Raw genomic sequence first — 18,595 nt, forward strand, 5'->3', positions numbered from 1 at the left:
TCGGAAGGGCTTACTTTTATATTGTTTAGCATTTGTGTGCATTGCTTGAATATTTGCTCCTAACGGTTTAGGTCTGGCAATATGCTGGAAATTAATAAAACCTTCATAAATGTTGTGTGCAAGGGTATTGGTTTCAACTAATAGACACTGTATGTAAATACCTAGTAGCAGAATTTTGTATAAACTACAAAAATATCATGGCAGATTGGATTATCTCAAGTTGTGGGATGTAACATGATTATAGAGTGTCCTGAGTGCACAATTTGGAGATATAACTAGGAAAGCATCAAAACAGTTAAGTGACTGATCTTCATTATACACTTAAATAAATAAGACGAGACATAGTAACAGAGATTCTTCAGGGCACAAAAGCTCTTGTAATAGCAGTGAATCATAACTGTGCTAGGCAGTATTTGATAGCAACTGATATTTTTGCTACTGCTAGTTCCAGGTACAGGTGAAGAGGACATTTGCCGTAGGCCACCCAATTGCACCTGTAGGCGATTGGGGGGTTGCATTATTAGATGCCTCTACTCTTGCCATCTTTGTCTGCAATCTGCTTTAATTTGTTGCATTTTTGCCACTTCAGGGGAGCATCAGAACCTTGTAACTGAAGATATTACTGTGGTGGAAGGAGAAGTTGCAATCATCAGCTGTCGGGTAAAGAATAATGATGACTCTGTTATCCAGCTGCTGAACCCTAACAGACAAACCATCTACTTCCGGGATGTTAGGCGTAAGTTACTTCCAGATTTATTGTGCGCAGAATCTTAAAACTTATATGTTCCAATTTGTCTGTTTCCAATGTTTCCTCTTTATATATAAATATATAAAGTCCGGGCTGTATATTGCATGTGAATACCTGTCTAGCCTGCCAATGTTTTCCCTCTGGTATAGATTCTTGACTGTATATTGCACAAGAGTACCAGTTTGTCTTCCTAACTTACCAATGCTTTCCCTCTGGTATAGATTCCTGACTGTACACATCACTGCATGACAGTTAATTATTGGCAGCAGTCAGCATCTTGTGTAAACACCTTATTTCTGAGGGACAGCTAATCATGGTTTGTTACTCTCCAAATGTATTCCTTCCTCTGATGTGACAGCACTATAGTACAATATTATTCTCTCCAGTCTTGATTTACAGCTGCATATCTGAAATGTTAATGTGATGATGCTCAGGGACAGCAATTCACATACACACTTCCACTCATGTCTGCCCTCTGGGGCAGAAAACTGTTGGTAACCTTGCCTTTCAATGTGTTGTCTTTCTAAATAGTTACATTGAAAGTGTTTACAATGGTGGTCCGACATCTTACATTGCTATTTGGTGTATTGCTTAAGGACATCTCTTTCAGCGCATTGTTACATCCTCTGCCTTGAGACTTCAGCACATAAACCAAGGTTATAAGAGAAGAAATAACGGCAGGACTAGCTACAAATCATACTAGGCTTTATTTAATAACCCTGAAATGTGTTTAAAAATAAGATGGATTGAAATACTATGGATCACATTGCAGTACAAGTTTGAGATTTGTTATCCGGAATGCTCGGAACCTGGGGTTTTTTTTTTTTTAGATAAGTGATCCTTCTGTAATTTATGATCTTCTTACCTTAAGAGGCAGATTTATTAAGGGTTGAATTTTTCAAATTTTTTTGTGTCAAACAAATTCGAATGTAAAAGCACCAACTCGAATGTAAATTCAAATGTGAGGTTTATCACACCTAGACCATGGAAACCGTTCTAATTTGAATAGTTCAAGTCAATGGCAGAGGTACTTTGAACCATTTGAATATGCTAATTGCCTTCCTGACATTCAAGCGTTTTTTGAAGGAAAACTCGATTCATACAATTCTAATTTGATTTTTTCTGGGCTGGACTTTTCGATCGAATATTAGATGTTCGAGTTTTTTTCATAAATAACCTCCCATTCGAGTTTGGAGTACATTTGAATTTATTAGAGTAAAAAAAAAAAATTAACATCCATTCGAAATATGACCATTGATAAATACGATAAAATCATGTAAACTGTAATTAAACCCAATAGGCTGGTTTTGCTCCCAATAAGGATTAATTATATCTTCGTTTGGATCAAGTACAAGGTACCTGTTTATTATTACAGAGAAAAAAGGAATCCTTTTTAAAAATTTGGATTATTTGGCTGAAATGGAGTCTACGGGGGAATGCCTTTCTGTAATTTGGAGCTTTCTGGATAACTGGTTTCCAGATAACAGATTTCATACCTGTGATAGGTTTCTTGGTGCGTGCCTGTCTTTAGAGTTCCTTGTTTACATTCTTTGTTCCCTTCTCTCATAGTGTTTTTAGTCATTATATGTGCAATGTGTAGGTAACATACATTTTTGGTTATGAATTGAAGCCTATAACCAGTAGACTGTTATATAATACTTTGCCATATTAGAATTTACCATCCGCCTTCAACCTGGAAATTGTGATGTATTTTGTACTATATGTATAAATTTACTTCTGTTTTAATTATGCTCCAAGCTATAAAGTCACAGAAAAGTTATGAAAACTTTTTCAATTTGTTGCACAATATCTACGAGTTTTTTTGTATTGTCACACAAAAACTAGTGCTAAAAATTCACCCAAAAATCACAAATCAAAGAAAGGTCTTGCATTTTTTTGAAAGGGACACCTGCCATTGACTTCTACATGATTTCAACAGGTTTTAGCTGGATTATTTTCAGATTTGTAATTGTTGCAAATTGTTTTGTCTTATAATAATAATAAATCCTGGAAAAGTTTTCCTTTTTTTTTTTATTTCTGCGCCACTTTTTTTGATTTTTGGTGTCAAAAAGCCTGACCTTAAAAAGTTGCAGTTCAATAAATATGTCCTACAAGATCAGTAGGGCTGTGCTGCTTGGAAAGTAGTAGCTGCTCATGATTTATCAGATGGTAACCTTAGGTTAACGCTAGGTAACCTTATTGTGAATACACAGATCCTAGTCAAAGAATGGAAGACTTGTGGATATATACACCTGCTGATACAATAACTATCAGTTTATATACTCTAAATTGCTTAATAAACACTTTATTAGTATGTAACACATTCTAAATTGACTTGATTCTCCTCCCTCCCAAACAGAGTGATCATTATCAGATCAAATATTAAAATTGAATGAATTTTCCAGCCACATCCAACTGTGTATCATACATAACACCACAGCAACCATTTTGGTAATCCTAAACTAGCTAACCATCTTATTAGTAGCTACTACTGACGCAAGTGACTTTTCGGACGCGCTTCCAAAATTGACACGGGCGCTGAGTTTCACAAATTTTTTGCCATTTCGAAACGGGAGAAATTCGCCCATCACTATCTGTTAGCCATTGCATTTTCTCTGCTTCTTCTCTGATATGCCGTAAGCATCATTTGTAGATCTACTTGTGGAAAACTGCATGCTCTTGTGTTTGCACTCTTGTAAAGATGAAAACACTTTTTTGTACCACGACCATGCTCATAATAATGGAACAACTTGCACCAAATTCGTACTGATCCATAGAAAGTGATTTCTGCAGTTAGTCTAGAGAAGGGTTGCATTTCTGATCACTGTCTTTTTTAGCAGCTCTTAAGCAGATAAAAAACAAATATGAATCCTCGCATGATCAACAATGTTATCTGCAAATTCAGTGTAGGGTGTTGACCCATCTATATTCTGCAGAAGAAGAATTCTTTACTACTCGCAAAGAGCCTGAGTGGTGCTTTGTCTCTAGGCCATTACACCTTCACTTTTTTATTTTCTTTTTATGTTTATCTAATGGAAATATTAAGAGTGAATGTCTAATTGCTGTCCACTGTGACTGTGTTAATGTCTCAGCATGCAGTTTCTTTCTTTTGTTCGTTTCCATTCTTCACTTGGCTGACTAACAAAAGACCAGCAAAGATGCCTCCATGAAATATTCATTATTTCTAATCAGATATACAGGTTTCTTAAAATTACATTTAATGAGTCTATTTGAAATTCTGTTCCAACTGACCACACTATTCTGAAGGATAAGGCAAGCCATGCTGGGGCCATCTTGCAAATACCCTCATGCACTATTAGCTCTGTACATGAGCATGTGACTTTGCCTTTTTCAATTTATTTAATCACTAAACTTTGCTAAACCTGATATTTGGTCCGCCATGTAGGAAAACTTGAAGAGCAAAGGTAACATATGAATGTTGGTGCATGTTAAAACACACTCTGCTCCGTGCATGGGGAACGTATGATTAATTGTCACAGACAATTCACAATTGATCTTTATGTTTTATAATTTGTGGTTTCTGAACTACTATTCAGGTTGGAATTTCAGCACCTATCTGGTTGCTAGGGCCCAAATTACCCCAGCAGTTAGTCAGTGATTTGAATGAGAGCCTGAAATATAAATAGGAGAGCGCCAGAATATAAAAATAAGGAATACAAATAAATAACATTGCAGATCAGAAGGTTATTTTTTTTGCTGTTGGGGTTAGTGACCTACATTTGAAAGAGTCACAATAAGGCAAATATTTCAGACTATTAAAATAAAATGACCTCATTACCATCTTGTGACTGCTGTGTGCATATCAAAAAAGTGTGTGTTTTTTTTATAAAGTGACTAATGCTGGTAGCTGGAAATGCCCCATACTTTATACGTGACCCTCGTCGCAGATTCTGGCAGCGGACTTCACTGCATCCATCTTCCGGGTCCTTGGTAAGCTGACTCGGAGATCGGCTATCTCCGGCAATTTTGGTGCATGCTCAGTTGCAGAAAACCAGCAAATTGCTCCAACTGCGCATGCGCCGACATAGTGATCTCCCAGTCAGCTTACCAAGGACCCGGAAGATGGATGCCGTGAAGTCCGCTGCCAGAATCTGTGACGAGGGTTAATTATAAAGTATAGGGCATTTCCCCTGGGGGCAGTTAGCCTGGGGGATGGGGGAGGGAGGTCTACGTGGGGTGGGGGGTACATGGACTTTTTCAACCCAACTTAACTATGTAACAAGGCAGGAGATTCATATTGTTGTGGGCAGAGATATTGGCACCTTTGCACCTTTTTCAAATACTTATTGCTGGTTAGTTTAAAACTTTCCATGGTTCTTTTTTACCATTCCTGTTTACTTTTCAAAGTGTGCTTCAAAGGTATTGTCCTTAGTGATGTGCGGGCCGACCAGAAACTCGTAGGTTTGCCCGTGGGTCGGACGAGTTTAAGAATTTCTCGACAAGCACATCATTAACTGTCCTGCTGGAAAACGCTTGATCTGCGATGGAGACCCAACTTTGTCATTGGGTTAAATATTGAGGTCCAAAATACCATGTTAATCTACTGTTTTAATGATGTTTCGCTGCTTTTCTTTATTTTCTTTTGTGCTCACTGTGGCGCACGCAGAAAATGTTGCTTACAAATAAAAGGAAAGTCACCTGCTTAAAATCCAAATACTTCCTGTGCATTATTCTTGAAAAAATGATCTACCAGCAAATAGGTAGTGTCCTTTGCTAAGACCAGAGTGAGATTTATAGATAGGGCAAGTGATTAATGAAGCCTGTTTTCAGTAATGTGTTTTTCTGCTGTGTTATTATTTGCAAGCCCACTTAGGCAATAGTTTTCTTCCAGTATTTGTGTTAAATATCCCTTGTCAATGCAGAATGCTAGAATAAGATACACAGTGGAGTGTATTTATAAAGCTGAGTAAAGAAATTTACATCAGAATAAAGTATATAGATATACACGTATGGGACCTGTTATCCACAATGCTTGGGACCTGGGGTTTTGCGGATAACATCTTTCTGTAATTTGGATCATCGTACCTTAAGTCCACTAGAAAATCATGTAAACATTAAACTCAATAAGCTTGTTTTGCTGCTAATAAGGATTAATTATATCTTAGTTAGAATCAAGTACAAGGCACTGTTTTATTATTACAGAAAAATTTGTACTATTTGGATAAAATGGAGTCTAGGGGAGAGTCTTTCTGTAATTTGGAACTTTCTGGATAATGGGTTTCCAGATAACGGATCCCAAACCTGTACAGTATAGATGTTATTTCTCCATATGCTCAAATTGATGCATGAAGTTATACAGCCATGTGTGGTTTATTTTTACACTTTTTGTTCCTTGCATAGCTTTATTTATATTGCCTTGTTTCCATTTTATTTATCATTTTAAAAGAAGACCTGTGTGCAACAATATATCCCGAGGGGGTGTATTTGTGTTGTTGAAATTGGTATGGTGGGATTGTGTCCAGTGTCCGTAGTTGGCTGCACATATGAAGATAGACACAATGGTTATTATTAACCTAACAGACCTGAAACAATTTGTTTTAATCAGAAACACATACTGGTTTGCCAAATATTAATAAATATGAATACACTTTATAGCATCACCTAGGCCCAGATTCTCAGCAGATGGGAAAGATTAAAATGTCTGTGTGTGGCTAGAAGCACTCGCTGAAAATCTTCTTAGTGCCTTAGGCCTTTCCCAATCAAATCAATAGGAGATGGCAGAGAGTGCTTTTCAGCTGGCTGATAAGTGTCCTGTGTGCCATAAGCCTTTCATTAACTATGCAATAAATTATATTAAACTGCAACTCTAATTCTTGGCTAATCACAGTATTACTCTCTCTGGTACTGGAAGAATGTGAATTACGAGCATAATGATTTTATAACCTTATTGATATTAGTTTTACCTGCTGTGTTGAACCTTTGGCAACCTGTGGATATTATTTTGTTATTGATGCTGCTGTTATTTTTTTAATCGCATGCATATAGCTTTCTGTTGCATATTAGCTTATCCTTTAACCAGGGCTGTATTTACCATATAAGCACCTGAGGCCCAGAAAAGAAATTCCCCTGCCCCCCCCCTGCTGCCGCTGAAAATTTGCCTCTAAATCCAGCTGAAAGGAAAAGAGGAGTGTAGCACTCGCTCACATTTGGCACATGCTCCTATGTTTGCTTAGTTAACATCTAGTACAAGGTGCTTCTTATGTTTAAAGTGAAAAAAGCTAATTAGTCAGATTTTGTTTTTTTTCTGGTCACTACAAGAATTGGTATTGCCGTATTTTGGAATTTTCTGTGAAAGAGGTTTTTACGATCTATCTAGAAACTCCTGATCCAAAAAAGTCCTAAGCCATATTAAAAAATGTAGTAATGTATCCTTTATAGATGGCTCCAAGCTCTGTGTGATTGTTAATGATACTGATCTCTTGCAGCCCTGAAGGACAGCCGATTTCAATTGGTGAACTTCTCCAGTAATGAACTACGAGTTTCGCTCTCTAATGTTACTCTGGAAGACGAGGGCCGTTATCTCTGCCAGCTTTACACTGACCCTCCTCAGGAGGCATTTACAACAATTACAGTGCTTGGTAAGGATTATCCCGTTATCTTGTGTTTCCACGGTTTCTGTTTCATGATATTCAATGTTGGTATTATGATTAATCCATGTTGTTCATCCAGTAAAATCTTCTATCCTGGGAGACCTAGAAAATTCCTCCTTTTAATATGTCTTTTATTGCAGGCATGAAAAGCTTGTCCATGTTGTGCAGGAGATGCTTTATAGCTTTCTGTTTTTCTCCACTAATGTTCCCTGTATACTGCCCTTTCATGTGTTTACATTACACATCAGCAAAATCAAAAACTGGATAATAAGTTTATGTATGTATCAGCAAGATCTTTCTCTGCTGTGTAACAAAACACCAACTATTATATAAAAAAAATAAATAGATGTTTGCTTTGGAGAATACCTATGCTGATAAAGCAACTTGGGCAGAAGCATATACAGTAAGCTATGAAAACCATAAATTACCGCAAATTTCTCAGCGAAGCGAAATAGATTCACCCATCACCACTTGTGATATAACTACATTTATGAAAATATACTACGTGTGCCCTTTCTTATTTATCATTTTACTAGGGTTTATGACTAAAAACCTTCTCCCATGACAAGTGACGCATCCTGAACATTTATAGCATCTTTTTGCCCATATAGGCTCTGCTTTGAACTGGTGACCCAATATTGCCATTAGAGATTTGATGTAGATTTCCACTAATGAACACTTTGATAAAAGAGTTCATTTGTTAAAACTAAAACTTGGTTGTCCAATGATTCACATCTGCTTAGACCCATTCTATTCCTAGTGGACAGATAAACCTAGTGCAGGAAATAATTGTGCAATGTGCTCAGCTTTGACTCAAGTGACCATCTTTAGTCCATCAACTTAAGCTGGCCATAGACGCAAAGATCCGATTTTCGGACCGTGTGTGGAGAGTCCCGACATTTTTCGTCCGGCGGAGATCGGTCGTTTGGTCGATCGTACAAGTTAAAAGATTTCTGTCAAGCTGCCGATAATATCTCTGCGTGTATTGCCGATCGTACGATTTTCAGTGGGAGACTGTCACTAGCTTTTGTCGAACATAACTAACGTACGATTGCTGTCAGGGGCAGAACATCGGCTGATCTGTTCTTTTCTACTTTATTTGATCAGAATGGTTAGTGGCAGGTCGGGAGATGGGGAAGTCCGATCATTCGATGATTCATACAATCGGATCTTTGCGTCTATGGCCAGCTATTTGTTTGGAGATTCCTTTTTTTTATTTTCTAAACTTTCTTCATCGTTAACTGTGCAGCCTACATTCTTATTACTACTTCTCACTCCACTCCTCAATATGCACTTTCAGTTCCTCCACACAATCTGGTAATTGATGTACAGAAGGACACTTATGTGGAAGGGGAAGAGGTGGAGATGAATTGTACAGCATTGGCCAGCAAACCAGCAGGAACTATACGCTGGTTCCAGGGAAACAAAGCGCTTACAGGTGAGTTTTATGTGAGCCTGCTATAAGTACTGCATAATATTATTAATGAAGTTAACTAAATCTGTTTTACACATAGTCTTTTCCTTTTTGCAACTGTGACTTACTGTGACTCATGCAGATTTCACCTGCTTCAACTGGCTAAATTCAGTATGAGTCGTTTGCAGTAACAATACAATGTTAGGGTGAGGTACCATATAAAAATATATATCTTAAAAACTATAAGAAATCTGGTAGACAAAATGTATTTATTATCTTTTATGGAGGAGATAAGTGAAATAGGATATACCTATAGAACTCAAGCTGATTGTGTCTGGGTAGGGCCCTAGTTTCAGGTTTTATGGTGCCAAAAAGTTCCATGTTATGAATACTGATACTATTGTGTTGTTCAATGGATATGCATAGCTGTAAAGACAGATGTGGAGTACATGGAAGAGAGAATGTTCAGAGTACGAAGTCAACTTGTGCTTACAGCAAAACGAGAGGATGACGGCATCCCCATTGTGTGTCTTGTTGACCATCCTGCTGTGAAAGACCTACAGACCCAGCAGTACCTTGATGTTCAATGTGAGTACTAAAACTTGAGAGAGCTGAAGCGCAGTCCAAACAAGTAAAAAAACACAATGCTGCATAACTACACAATGCTGCTGCAACTGCCAGATTTGCTGGCCATGTATTTCTTGGTGGGTGAAATTGTGCTGTTTCTAGTGTATGCCACCTGGGCCATTAGGGTCTGTGCATAAGTGACAGAATCTCCCAGCTAAACCGAATTTCCTCTGACCAGAAATATGTTGGGCTGGCAGTAATTTTGGTCTTTGAACATTTACTATAAAATGATAACTTGGTGCCAACTGTCAATATCTCAAGGTGTATGTGCAACGATAGAGCAATTTCAATACTTGGAGTAAGAGATAACAGAAACAAATGCCTTTTCCAATAGCAATGAAGAGATTCCATTTCTAAGGGTTGCATGCACTTGTCTTAGTCCTTCAGTTTATGAATATGCTGCCTGCAAACGTGTTACAGATAACAAACCATTAAGACCTTATATGTGGATTGTCAAATGAAATAGACGAAATCATGTATTTATAGATAAACCAATAACCCAGTTTTAAAGATTAAGTGGGTCACTTGCCAGATTGACTTTTCCATATTAGCTGATGAACTTTGTGGATTTGACCAGCCTATTGATGTATTGACCCCAAAATGATCAAACAGAAAAAATTGTAGACTGTGAAACAGCTATATAAAGAGGGTCATTGCTTTTTACTTTCCATAATCGTAAATTACAGTTTTAATTATGACCTGTCTATTAATTACAATATAAGATTATTTGCCAAAACTGGGCAGATTTGCACTTGCTTTTGGCTGTAACCAATGGCAACCAATTACATTTTTGCTTTAATAATTTTTACTGCACTTTATCACTAATTGGGTACCTGCCCTGTTGCAAATTTGTCCGGTGTTGGAAAATTAGCATTACAATATTCGATATAGTATTGCTTTTAAAAAAGAAAGAAATGCTGTTTTCAGTAGGTACATATCGTATCGTTCTCCACTCACCATTACTGGTATGTAATCCATCTCCAAAACTGATAGAAATGAAAATATAGGTTCTATCCAACACAGTCAAGGATGCACTCCAATTTAAAAAAGCAGTAATTTATTGCAACAGGCTGTTCGACAACCAGGCTTGATGCCTTACGCGTCCCTTATGATAAAGGGAGCCACTCCTGAAATGTGTCGGGCCTGGTTGTGTGTAACAGCCTGTTGCAATAAATTACTGCCTTTTTAAATTGGAGTGCAGCCTGGTCTGTGTTTGAGAAGAATCTTGAAACAGAATTACATAACTGTCTCTCTTGTATAGGGAAGGTAATCTATTCATTAAATCCTGTGATCCCATTGATTAAAAGACATTTTTGGTGTGCCAACATAATCAGCTGATCAAACTTATTGTATTGTAACAGAGGCTGCCCAACTAAATGAAACAAAGTCTCAAATCACCCACCCCGGCTAAAAATGTTCTACATATGAAGAGATTAAAATATAATAATGTTCTTTTCGCATGAATAGAGCTTGGAATATTCTTACTGCACTTGCAAATTGTGCATTGCCTGTAAGAAAACATTGATTCTATATCCCACAATCCACCTTATCGCCTCACAAAGGCCTGCATTTTCTGTCCTTTCACAGTAGGATTTATTGGGGCATTTTGTAGCCTAGTAACCAGTAATGACTGTGAGCAAACTGAGGAAAGAAAGACAAGCCCATCTGCTTTTGTTATTCATTGAACCAAGAGAACCAAGAACTTATCTAAAATGTTAACAGTTTGAGCTTTTAACATTAAACAAACATTCTACCATTGTACTGACAATTTAGCCACATTTCATTGGAGTCTCTGGTTTACATTTCACAGGTTTCTCTGACAAGGAACAATTGAGGCGTTACAATTTAATCAAATAGATTATAAAACAGTTTGTGCTTATATTCAATAGTTTTCTTGAAATTAACCCAGTCGTCCTCATTAATGAGCAACACCTAAAAATGCCATTCTAGCCATTTACCATTCAGTTCAATAGGAAGCAACAGTTGCTTTCAGGAAACTGTACCCCAATATTTTTTTTTTTCCAAATTTTAGCAACTGTAGAAGCAACGAATGATTCCAAAGTGAATATTTGCATTACTAAAAGCTGCTACCCCTTGTGGTTGTTTTCGGTCAGCGTATATTACTTGCGATATAACAAAGTAATATAAAGTGGTTCCCATTATTTCATTAAATACATTGTATTTGAAAAATAAGATTGTATGTAGCTCCGAATGAAATAACAAATGGCTAATGCTGGTAAATGAAAGCTACTCCACCAAAATTTTTTAGGTATAGTTTTAAAAATGTTATTGTCAACTTAATAATATTACAGTAATATTAAAATGCTGATTAGCAACCTCATTATGGAAATCCTTCTGGTAACAGAAAGCAAAAGTAATCAGAATCAGAATTTTATTTGACCTGTACGGGTTTTATGCTAAAATGCTTGCCAAAATGCTTTGTCTATAGGCACCCGGTCATGAGATTCCAGTAATAGGTTGTTAAAAAGAATAGCTTTATAACATGTTTTCACTTGTGTTTTGTGATTATTTGAGACCCTTAAGTTGGTCTCCTACAATCAGATCTAATACTGAAGTATATGTGCATTGTACCTTATGATCTGCAAGTCAAATCACATATAGCAGGGCATGTAGAAATGTTTGCATTTCTGTATTCCTCTTCTCTTTTATAATATGATACTAGATTAATAGCAACACTGCTAGCACAATTTGCAACATTTAGAGGAAGAATCTGAGGGTCTCCCAGAAGCAAAGAGTTCTTGTGTTCAGTATCTAGTTCTTTTCCAGGGCACCTAATAACCTATTGAGCCTACTAGAGCTTCAGCACTAGTGATATTGTATATCCATGGGGCAAAACAATTGCTTGTTTATATAGTGAATAAAGTACCCCCTCTTGTAAATTATAAGGATATTATAAGTTACCGAGGAGTTTCATGACCATATAATGGAACTCAGAGGTAACTTCTAATATCCTCATATTTTGCAACTGGGGGTACTTTATTATAATACACATGTTTCAGTGAGTCATGTGACAGAAATGACATCAGAACTCACCGTTTATAAGGATATAATTTACAAGATATTCATGGCTTTTGTGTATTATACAAAGATACGGATACACACATTATGGCATCACAGTTAGCAAGGGGCTGTGTCAGTCCACAGCTCTGGTAGTTGATCGATGCCCTTTAAAGGGATACTGTCATGGGAAAAAAAAATTTTCAAAATGAATCGGTTAATAGTGCTGCTCCAGCAGAATTCTGAACTGAAAATACATTTCTCAAAAGAGCAAACAGATTTTTTTATAATCAATTTTAAAATCTGAGATATTGTCAATTTCCCAGCTGCCCCAAGTCATGTGACTTGTGCTCTGATAAACTTCAATCACTCTTTACTGCTGTACTGCCCCCCTCCCTTTTTCCCCCCAGCAGCCAAACAAAAGAACAATGGGAAGGTAACCAGATAGCAGCTCCCTAACACAATATAACAACTGCCTTGTAGATCTAAGAACAGCACTCAATAGTAAAAACCCATGTCCCACTGAGACACATTCAGTTACATTGAAAAGGAAAAACAGCAGCCTGCCAGAAAGCAGGCACAAGTCACATGACTGGGGGCAGCTGGGAAATTGACAAAATGTCCAGCCCCATGTCAGATTTCAAAATTGAATATAAAAAAAATCTGTTTGCTCTTTTGAGAAATGGATTTCAGTGCAGAATTCTGCTGGAGTAGCACTATTAACTGAAGCTTTTTGAGAAAAAAACATGTTTTCCGATGACAGGATCCCTTTAAGGATGCTACCTCCGTGTATGAGTATTCTACATTCACTTTTAATGATTTTACTTTATTGCACATTCTGCAGTAAGGTAAAATCTGAAAAGTTCACATTTCATTTTCACAACCACAAGGGATCCCTAGGAAAAAAAAACAGAAAATGGTGTTGCTGCTCTCAAAAGAATAGTCCCCTGGGCTGGTGCGTTTTTCAGCAAAGCAGGAGTACTGTCCCACTCTCTGAGCTTAGTGATTATATTGACTAGGGAGTGCCATTTGTCATTTTCCTTGTCCTTTAATATAACTATTCCCACTTCCCATTAGCAGTTAAGTGAACTATTCAAGGTCACGCTGGCATTTTTGCCAGGGTCCTAGCTAAAATGATTTGTTTCTTCCCTGTGTCATTTTATGGATGCTATACATAAAAAGCAATATTTTGCTTTACTGCCACAGTGAAGAAATCTGTTAAGCCCATCAAATTCGAACAATAGAGAGAGGCCCAGAGGTTAAATATTGTGCCTCTGGCACTGAATCTGTGGTCCTTGCTAAAATTTCCAATGTCAGCTTTCAACTTTTTACATATTATTATTTTAGCATTTACAGTCCATTCTGATGGTCGGCATGGGCCTGTTTTTGGACCCTCTGCTACAAAAGTAAAATTGTGCTTGTTATATCTGTAAATTACATCATATTTCTCTACCTAATGATGATATGATATGTGAATTATTTGCAGCTGCACTTATGCATAGCAGGCTACTTTTATACTGCAGTAGTAATTTTTTTTAGATTTGTGCTAGAAATAGTCCGCTAATGACGGAGATAACTGTTTACTTAGAATTAATTGAGCCATATTGTATCATATTTATTGGAAAAATGAATGCTGCCGCATACATGGAGCAAGGGTAACTTGCAGCTGTATGTTTTTAAACTTGGTTTTATCTCAGTAGGCCAGATGTTGGGTCACAAACAGATTGGTGCAGCCCCCAAAATTTCTGTTGTGAGGTGGGCATACACTGTGGACCTTGCACATTCTATGACCAGCCTGATTTATTGGAACAGTATTAAGCTCCTCTTCACTTCCTCATATGCCGACACTCCATATATTGGCAGTTTTCTGGTATGACGGTTTTCCAATATAGGCGGTCAATGAACCATCCAATATCTGTGAAACAGGCTAGTGTAGGTAGCATATGCAGACCGAAAGTCATATGATTTTATTCGAGTGTGCATGGACGGCTTATGACTGCTGTTGAATTTACAACAGTATCATCACCAACATGTATTTTTTTTTGTTTTGTTTTTGGACCCCTATGCACTGGAAAGTGACATTAGCCATATTAATGAAAGTAATAATGCCTGACCAGTTACCAGTTAAATTGCAAAGACTGCTTTTAATATTCATCAGGTACCATACCAGATGCAATCTATGGACTGGTTTGAAAAATATAGCAGAATTAATCAATAAATTGTTTTGTGAAAAGTTCAGTATCTAATTCCTGACTCCCGCTTTTCTCATTTAAAGTTTGGTTCAACCCCAGGTCCCTTCTACTTTATCAATTTCAGAGCTGCTTAGCCTTCCTTTCCTAATGTCCCTAAATTGAAGGTATTGGGAAATAATGCCCCTGTAATTGGCAAACAGAAACGATTTGATCTTTCTAAATTGGTAGGTGGTGGAATTTCCTACTACTCATAATGTGTAATTCATTTATTCAAACTTGATGTCCATTAACATTTTGCGTGTGCTTGTTCGCTTTAATAATGCATTTCTACCTTTTAGCTTCAGCCACCGAAAGCAAGATTTAGATCAAAGATGGAAATCTTCATCAGATAACAAGACTTCTGTCTCTTGATGTCTTCTGTGTTTTGATTGTCTTTTGTGTCAGAGGTCCCAGTGTAGAGAGTAGTAGTGCTTTGATTGTCTTTTGTGTCAGAGGTCCCAGTGTAGAGAGTAGTAGTGCTGGCCATTAATCCAGAAGAGGTCACATCAATATTATAAGTCATGTTATGCATAATAAGAAATGAATACTTGACTCTTGAGTGACACTAGATTCAAATTGAAAGACAAACCTACAAACAAACTAGAGATACATCAGCCCTTAAGACTCGAAGGCACATAAAGGATTTTCTGCTCTGTTGTATTTCAGCAAGTGAAGCATCCAAAAACACCCTGATGGTCATTTATCAACACTGGGCAAACCATTGGCAACCAATCAGATCTCTGCATTCATTGTTCTTATTGCAGCTGTCTTTAACACTGATTGGATGCTATAGGTAACTGCCCATGGGCAAATTTGCCTAGTGTTGATAAATGAGCCCCCCCTATCTTCATATTGACTAGTGCAAACCAACTGAAATTGCCAGTACTCCTTTTCTGTCCAGAAAAGGGCACGTTTACTCTTCCAGTGCAGTTTTCAGGTGGCTTGTAATAGGTAATGGGCAGTTTCAGGTACTCCTCTGCCAGCCATAACATGCCTACTGGGTAAAGGCCCCATGTTCCTTTAACCTAAAATTACTTATTTGGGCAACAATGAATATAATAGAAGGATCAGTTGTATTTTAAATTTCCTTTTTTCAAATTGTGCATTTCCCTTTTCTGTGATACATTTTTCTTTATCAAAATACAAAAGTTCATTATTGGGGAATTACTTATTTCTGCTGGATTGTGTGCATAGTACAGGGAAGAAAGGTCCTTTCTTATTGTTGTTGCTCATGACTATCTGTTCCCAGGTGCCTATATGGATTATAGACATTCACGTCGCCCCTAACCCATACCGGCTTCTCCCATCAATAACAGCAAACCTCTTCATGTGAATATGTGATCATTTAAGATGGCTTCTATTTTCCTGTTTTTGGTTATTGCCCATACATGGGTAGCCCACCCTGAGGTGTGCCTTAGAATTTCTGCTGGTAACTCTAGTAGTGGAGGGGCTTACCCTGAAGCAAATACTGCAAGGGAGAAGGTGGTTCCCCAGTATGCTGTACCGAATTGTGTGCCTTATGTTTTTTTGTTGTCTTAGTACAAGGTCAGAAGCATAAACTGTGATGTCTCTCCATTTAACAGTTAATCTGCCACTTCAAAGAGTTATTGTCAAAGTGCATGCAGCATCTGTCTTTTTGCCTCTCCTGAGCCATGTGTGTTTCCACTCCTCCTCTTTATTGCACTGAGCTGCATTGTGCAGCCAAGCTGAGACTATCCCATTATTGCCCCTTCGCACACGCTATGTCTTGCCTTTGTATATGACATTCGAGTGGATGTATCCATGTGGAATATGGCACAGATCTGTAGCTTCACCTCAGCATGAAGGCAAATGAGTTTACTTCAGCCTGAGATGCTTCAAGTGTGAAACACTGTCTGCAGAAATATATTTCACATTGCTTTTATATCAATCTGGCCTCTTCTTAGAGGCTCTTAACTTTTGTGAAACCCTAAGACTCTCTTAGCTTTGTATAAATTGTTGCAACAAAGGCTGCATTTGCAAATTATTGACACTAGGGTTTTATTTATCAAAGTCCAAATTTATCTCTATTTTCTGCTACTAATTGCAAACAAATCCGCTCGGGGTTTTTTTATGCTTATTTATTACATTTTCCCGAAAATTTAATTTTTGGTAATAAAATAATATTTTTTGGATTTTTTCATCAGATTTTTACATTTTTTTGGAAATTCCGAAAACTTTGGGGTATTGCATGAAACCCAGCTCATATCAAAAAATCAGTGGGGCTTCTCCCATTGACTTTACAGTATATGCAACGTCGACAGGTTCTGAGTTTTCCATCCTCTGGGTTTTAAAAAAATCACAAATTTTTCAGAATTTATTAGTCTGATTTTATAAAAAAAAAAAATTGTGATTTTTGCATATTTTAGTAAATCACCCCCTAGGAGTGAAAAATGGAGAACACCATATTTAGATGTATCGTCTCTCACATTTTTACCCACCTTTTCTTTTGGTAGAAGAAAAATAGAACAAATTGATACCCTTTATGGTATCTGTAGGACATTGCTATTGCCACAGCCATCTTGAAAAGAACCTTGACTTCTCTGGCAGATGGTGCTATCCAGTTTAATGTATCTTTGGCAGAGATGTATTGTTTGATTTCCATGCAACTGTCCTCTCTAAAGTTGACCATACATGAAGAGATTTTATTGAGTAACCATTACAAGAACGTTCAAATACATAACACATTTGATTGAGATATATATATATATATATATATATATATATATATATATATATATATATATATATATATATATATATATATATATATATATATATATATATATATATATATATATATATATATATATATATATACACGTTTTTGGACTATCCAGGCCAACGGGGTTAATCACCAGCTAGTATACTACTAGAGCATAGGTTACACTGGACTCTAACACTTAAGGCAGGTGCTGTGTAGTGCAACTACAACTCTCACAGGCTACTGTGCTTTAACCAATAAAGAAATGGGCACCAGGAGATTCTTGCAAATCAGACAGAGACAAATGATCCACAGGTTGCTTACATTCGTAAAGAGGCATTTGCAGAATATATAGGCACACAGCTCAGACAGTATATTAGAGGTAGATGCAGGTGCATTCCCTGAGGCAGTAGTCAAGGCAGTACAACTTCCCTCTAGGCAGAAATTCATCACACATGGTCTGGATCTCACCCAGTGGAGTGGTCGGGGAGGAGAACCTAAACCTGACACCCTATCCACTGTGTCCCTTCACTGTAGGCAAATCTTACAGCCTGGGAAGCTATTCCCTGCTACACCTCCTTGATGGAGCACAAAGCTGCTCTTTCTCTCTACCTTCACTGTCTTACTCTCCTAGTCTATAACAATTGGCCTCATTCACCGGGTCCCTCCTTCCCGACTTCCACACTAAAGGTTCAAGTCCCTCTAGGGCTGGGATCCCTAACCTTTTGAAGCCGTGAGCAACATTCAGCTGTAAAAGGAGTTGGGGAGCAACACTAGCATTAAAAATGTTCTTGGGGTGCCAAATAAGTGCTGCGATTGGCCATTTGGTAGCCCTTATGTGGATTGTCAACCTACATTGAGACTCTGTTGCACCTGTTTTTTTCTGAAAACCAAACTTTCTCCCCAAAGACTCCCCCCCCCCCCACATGTGCCTCAGTCCAGTGTCAGTCAAAGGCGGATCACGAATCGAGAATGGATCATCTTAGTCGGGACCTCCGGATCCAGCCAGTCATCCAATCCTTTGTTGCCCATTTTATGGGTTAAAGAAGCTCTGGACTGGTCAGACTGTAATAACACAGGAACCCTCTGAAGCCATTGAGGCAGTTTAGCATGCCTGGCCCTAGTGAGAAAGGTGGTGTAAGCAGGAACACAGTGGTTGCAAAATGCAAAGATGTTTGTTTACCTGTAAGAAAACTGGGGCAGAGCCAGTTAATATTTCATGGG

General features: G+C 37.6%; 1 protein-coding gene across 8 annotated transcripts in view; it reads left to right on the forward strand.

Annotated features, from left to right (window-relative positions):
• cadm1.S (cell adhesion molecule 1 S homeolog) overlaps positions 1 to 18,595 on the forward strand; it is a 117,500-nt gene that overhangs the window by 66,057 nt on the left and 32,848 nt on the right. For all 8 annotated transcript variants that reach the window (XM_018227747.2, XM_018227745.2, XM_041571382.1 and 5 more), the window contains 4 exons: positions 590 to 736; positions 7,195 to 7,347; positions 8,660 to 8,797; positions 9,200 to 9,361. In XM_018227747.2, the coding sequence (XP_018083236.1) occupies positions 590 to 736; positions 7,195 to 7,347; positions 8,660 to 8,797; positions 9,200 to 9,361 (600 nt within the window). The remainder of the gene's footprint in view (positions 1 to 589; positions 737 to 7,194; positions 7,348 to 8,659; positions 8,798 to 9,199; positions 9,362 to 18,595) is intronic.

Source organism: Xenopus laevis, chromosome 7S (genome assembly GCF_017654675.1).
Source record: "Xenopus laevis strain J_2021 chromosome 7S, Xenopus_laevis_v10.1, whole genome shotgun sequence".
In the NCBI taxonomy this organism is placed as follows: domain Eukaryota; kingdom Metazoa; phylum Chordata; class Amphibia; order Anura; family Pipidae; genus Xenopus; species Xenopus laevis.